General features: G+C 44.5%; 1 protein-coding gene across 1 annotated transcript in view; it reads left to right on the top strand.

Moving 5' to 3' along the window:
- The first annotated feature begins 3,278 nt into the window (after positions 1–3,278).
- map6d1 (MAP6 domain containing 1) overlaps positions 3,279–5,344 on the top strand; it is a 35,033-nt gene continuing 32,967 nt past the window's right edge. Inside the window, exon 1 of the mRNA XM_063219568.1 lies at positions 3,279–3,802. Within this exon, the coding sequence (XP_063075638.1) occupies positions 3,285–3,802 (518 nt within the window). The 5' untranslated portion in view covers positions 3,279–3,284. The remainder of the gene's footprint in view (positions 3,803–5,344) is intronic.

The raw sequence follows: 5,344 nt of genomic DNA, 5'->3' as shown, positions 1-5,344 counted from the left end.
ATCATTAGCCTGCTCTCATCATTCTGGTAATATATTTTACACCTTTCATGGCTTTGCAGATTTTCATGCACAGCACCCAACACAGGGCTTTGCTACTGCACAAGGCTTCAAGATGTAGGCTAGGCGATGATGGAAAGGGATCTTCTGGGTGGTGGTGTGGTGTTAGAAAGAGTAGATGTCCGCAAACACTGTAGCTCCACTTTGAAGGTTTATTCAAGTCATACAACGTTTCGACTAGGAGTGTAAATCACAGCCTTCATGACGATACGATACGGTTTCTTAAAGCAGGGATTCGATTATTTTCGATACGTAAGAGTTCCCCACGATACGATGCAATTCGATTCGATTCGATTTTTTCCAATTACTTTTCCACTGCTATTGTGTTATGGAGCTTGGGCATTGCACAGGGGCTAGCGATTCGATTCTTTTCGATACTTAAGAATGCCCCACGATACGATGCGATTCGATTAAATCGCTGGCCGATACTTCGATGCATTGATACATTTTGATTTTATTTACACCCCTAGTTTCGGCCCAGCAGGATGTTCATGAGGCATGTGATCACATGGGTGGGTCGAAACGTTGTATGACTTGAATAGACCTTCAACGTGGAGCTGCAGTGTGCGGACATCTACTCTTTCTACTGTCAGATAGTCCTTTGTCCAGCACCTGGCCTCAGAGAGGTGGGAGGTGCATACTCTTTTACTCTTATGAAGATGGTGGCGTGATGTTCCCAGGATGCCAGGGGGGCACTTTGCTGACTGCGGTCCCTCCGGTTTTAGTGCCCTCTGGGCTACCACCCTTCCCTGGCATAAGCTCTGGGTACTGTATCTATGTGATTACAGGAAATGCTGTATCTTGCAGGACATGACTCATCATGGGCATTAGTTTCCACGAGCACATTGAAGTGCAGCGGTGGGTTAAGGAATGATGAGGCTTTTTGGGATCAACGCTAGGACCAAAAGCTATCTATCTATCTATCTATCTATCTATCTATCTATCTATCTATCTATCTATCTATCTATCTATCTATCTATCTATCTATCTATCTATCTAGGACGTGTTTCTTTCTGCTGGCCCCTTAGGACCAGGGCACTATGCCTTAGGCTACTACACTACCACCAAAGATATTTTACATTTTACTACAGTATTACACAGTCAAAGAGTACTTAAAGTCCTTAGTAATACACTATAAAGTGATCATTACCATTATGGTCACACAGCAAATGAATAACATGGGTCCTTGTCTTAAGAGCTATATCCATCCCTGGCTGCCACTGCAGCTTGTAGACCTACAAGTAATTATCACTGTGGCATGTTATAATATCTCGCTCATCTTTACAGTATCATCTGACTGCTACAACTAATGATGAAATGCCTTCAAACTGCCACAACGCTGCGTAATAGAAATGAGTGAGAAACCGTGACATGTGCGTACATCTCTGGCAGTGGGCCTACTGGAGTCTCCATGATTCCCTGGCTGCCTGCCATACCGTGAGATTGCCGCGTGGGTGTCTGTCAAATCGTTTCCTGCAGCCACTCTGCCTCTCTGGATCACACACTGGGTGAGTTCCAATATGCAACCTTGTGTCCTCCACTTGTGGTCGTGGCCTCGTAACAGGGAGTAATATGTCGTGATGACATCACTGACAACAGCATTATAGTTCAATATCTCGCAAAAGCTCAATTTTTAACTCATTTTCTCATTTGCAAACTGGATGGTGAATAGTCCCCCAAAATTTGTTTTAGCTAGGCTGACAGCAGGGAAACTTAATTGTTTTCTCTTTACGGAGGAGGGGCCAGAAGACGGGCCGAGGCCACAAGCACAAGTGGAGGAAGCAAGGTAGCATATTGGAATGCAACCACAGGGATAAAAAAGGAAGAGATTAAACCAGGGGCCTAGCAGCCAATTTTGGGCCCTATGTAGGCTACAATCAGCTCCAATGGACCACCCCCCCCAGCCATGTATCTTCATAAATCGGACTGTGTGTGGGCCTCCTATATACATGGGGCCCTGGTGACTCAGTCACACTTTACACCCCTGAATGACACCCCTGGATGATCTAACTGGGCCACCCCAAGGCTTGATTCCTCTGAAATGATATCTGACTGATTTTGAAATTTGTGTCTTCTTTTGAACTGACTTCATGACTACCCTAAATATGTGTAAATATGACTACTCTAAATATGTGTTAGTCCTAATTGTTTCAGATTTTAAATATAGCCTACTGTAATCCTTAAGGATGTGCAAGAAAGAAAATCAGTGTAGAATGTGAGAGACAATAAAGGTGTGTGTGTGTGTGTGTGTGTGTGTGTGTGTGTGTGTGTGTGTGTGTGTGTGTGTGTGTGTGTGTGTGTGTGTGTGTGTGTGTGTGTGTGTTGCTTTATCCTCATAATTTTGCAAAATGTTTGTAAAACAAGTATTATAGTGCTACGTTATATAAGCCTACTATGTTCTTGAAACGTCTCTCTCTCTCTCTCTCTCTCTCTCTCTCTCTCACACACACACACACACACACACACACACACACACACACACACACACACACGCACCGTGTCCCCCCCCCCCCCTTCACATGTGCGCGCACGTGTGCGTAAGAGAGAGTTTGGAATTTTTCGTGAAGTAAAAAGGGACGTGCCTTTCAAATGCAGTCATAAGGTGAACGGAAGGTCTAACTAATCAAACATTTAAGTCAAACTTTAAATATTTCAAGATGGTCTAAAAGAGTTGAATAACGCCATTCTGGACTTTTGAAAAGCTACAGATCTATGTTTATATAAGAACTTTTGTGGGAGGTGGAAGGATTACATTTTTTACTATAGGCCTACAGTTTTATTATTGTAGTTTTAACGTATCACAATAATGAGATGCGGGCAACATGACGGTAGCGTACTCCCCTTCCTAAAAAGATGTGGCTTGGTATAGGCTGAGGAGCAGAGACGATTAAGGCACTGAACTGGATCTATTTTTGACAGAGACAACATTTATTTTGACAGTCACCTGATGAACAATTTTCTTCAGATTTTTCTGCATCAACTAGAAAGCTTTAGACCACGTGAGCGGAATGTGTAATGACAGTGTCCCGACACAGCACGAGCGGCTGTGCTCTGCCTGGCATTCAAGCGTACTTACATGGAGATAGCACGCGCCGCCGCAGTTTTCTAGGAATGTATCTGTGTGGACAAATCTGAATGTAACCACTTTTCCCGCTTTCTTGTTTTCTTTCTTTTCTTTTTTCTTTTCTTGTTTTCGTTGCACGTTTTTTCCCTGCATCTGCATCTCTATGGCTTGGCCGTGCATCACCAGAGTGTGCTGCTTGGCTCGGTTCTGGAACCAATTTGACAAATCTGATCTCTCCGTTCCGCTAACGATTCAGAACTATTCTGATATATCGGACCAAGAGGTGCGGTCTGTTACCAAACAACTAACTGACAGGGCTCCGAGAAATGACTATGTGACAACGGATCACAGAAATTCGCCCACGGTACCGGGTGGTGGTGGTGGTGGTGGGAACCGGAGATCATGTCGTGGACGCACGGAACCGAGCTACAGACCACGAGAGGATTACCAACCTCCCGGTGTACCGTTTACGAGTGTCACCCAGTATAAACAGGATTACAAACCCTGGCCCATCCCGAAAAAGGATAATTTCCCCTGGATTGGCAACGGTGGAAAGGGGGAGACCCTGACGGAGAGCCCCATTAACAATCACTCCCACACAAGCCAACCAAGAGTGGAGAGAGAGGACCGAGGGAGGCAGAAATGGGGCGAACCGACCGTGGGAACAACCAGCTCGTACAGGTACATGGCTTCGGTCGCTGTCCATTCAGCACTCTCAGTAGGCTACACTTTGCAGCGATTGTGCGTAAAACAAACTGTGCCAAGTTGTTGCGTGCCGGAAGATCACACAGTGATGGGCTTCGTGTGCCACTGCGTACGATTCGCTTTGAAGGAAGTGAAAGTATCTGCAGGAGTTACATAAACAGCGCAGCGCTTTAGCACACATACATACACGAACAGCAACGACGGCCTACGCCTCTTTTACAGTAGCCCTACTTGTTGTTGGTTTTGTGATTTTGTTTATAGAAAACACCTGGAGCCCTGGCAGGTGATTGTAGCCCACTACCAGTAAAATAGACCTCATGTAGCATAACGGAATTGTATAGTGTTGTGACACCCACCAGTGATTTTCTCACATAGGCATTAGTAGCCCATATAAAGAGACCATAAAAGGAGAGTGTGCAATTGATCTAGCAATGTACTGAAAGCGCTTCATAAAGCACTGAAATGATTCCGTTCGGATAAAATTATATCCATCCTTATCTGTCAACACGCACACACGCGCGCTCAAACACACACACACACACACACACACACACACACACACACACACACACACACACACACACACACACACACACACACACACACACACACCTTCCTATCCTTTTCCCATTAACGGAAGCTTTGGACACCGGCTCGATCCTGACGCACGCCGTTACTCTTCCGCCTGGCGCTGATGTCCAGTTATTGCTCCTTACACGCCTCCTGGTCTGCCAGAAAACCGTTAGCACCCGCTCAGCCGCTCTCACTGTTAGTTGGATCATTTTACAGACAGCTTTACAGCCTCTGTGGTGTTTAAAAAAACCTGTTTTAATTGACAAGCCCTAAACTTTATGTGGTAAGCTTTAGGCCTATATTGGTTGACATAAAGGTAGATTTATTCACAACTGTGTATTATTATTATTATTATTATTATTATTATTATTATTATTATTATTAATAAATAGGCTGAATTAATGAGATATTAGTGCGCTTCTCAGTCGGTGCTTTGAAGCTACAGGTGCAAAATTCCTTCTGATACCTACTGAGCTACACCAAAGGAACATCCTCACATTACAAATTTTCATTTGCTAGTCTCTTGCACACATTGGATGACGCTCAGGGGCTTGGTAGGAGGCTTCCCTTTGATGTGCACTTTCCTTTTTCTGATTCTGACATGTTTTTAGAGATGCTTCGAGAGTTCTTGTTCATCTCTCATATGCCGTTTATTCCAACCACAAGTGTCAACAAAAGCAGAGTGTTCTGATGGCACAACACTCACCTGTTGAATTTCAAAAGTGCAACTCATCTCCACAGAATGGAAACAGACATTACTGTGTGATCATGAAACCTGACAAATCAAGTCAACACCAAGCCGCAGTTTCCATCAGCATGCTTACTACACAGCAAATGTGCTTGTCTGCTATTATAAGCCCAGGGTATTCTTCTCCATGCCCTTCTGCCCAAAGTACACAGTGCTCTTTCCGGTAAGCTGAGGAGGATCAGAACACAATTTTGCCT

This window comes from Engraulis encrasicolus, chromosome 16 (assembly GCF_034702125.1).
Source record: "Engraulis encrasicolus isolate BLACKSEA-1 chromosome 16, IST_EnEncr_1.0, whole genome shotgun sequence".
NCBI lineage: Eukaryota > Metazoa > Chordata > Actinopteri > Clupeiformes > Engraulidae > Engraulis > Engraulis encrasicolus.
Note: the sequence above shows the minus strand (reverse complement) of the source record. Positions and strands in the feature narration are given on the sequence as shown.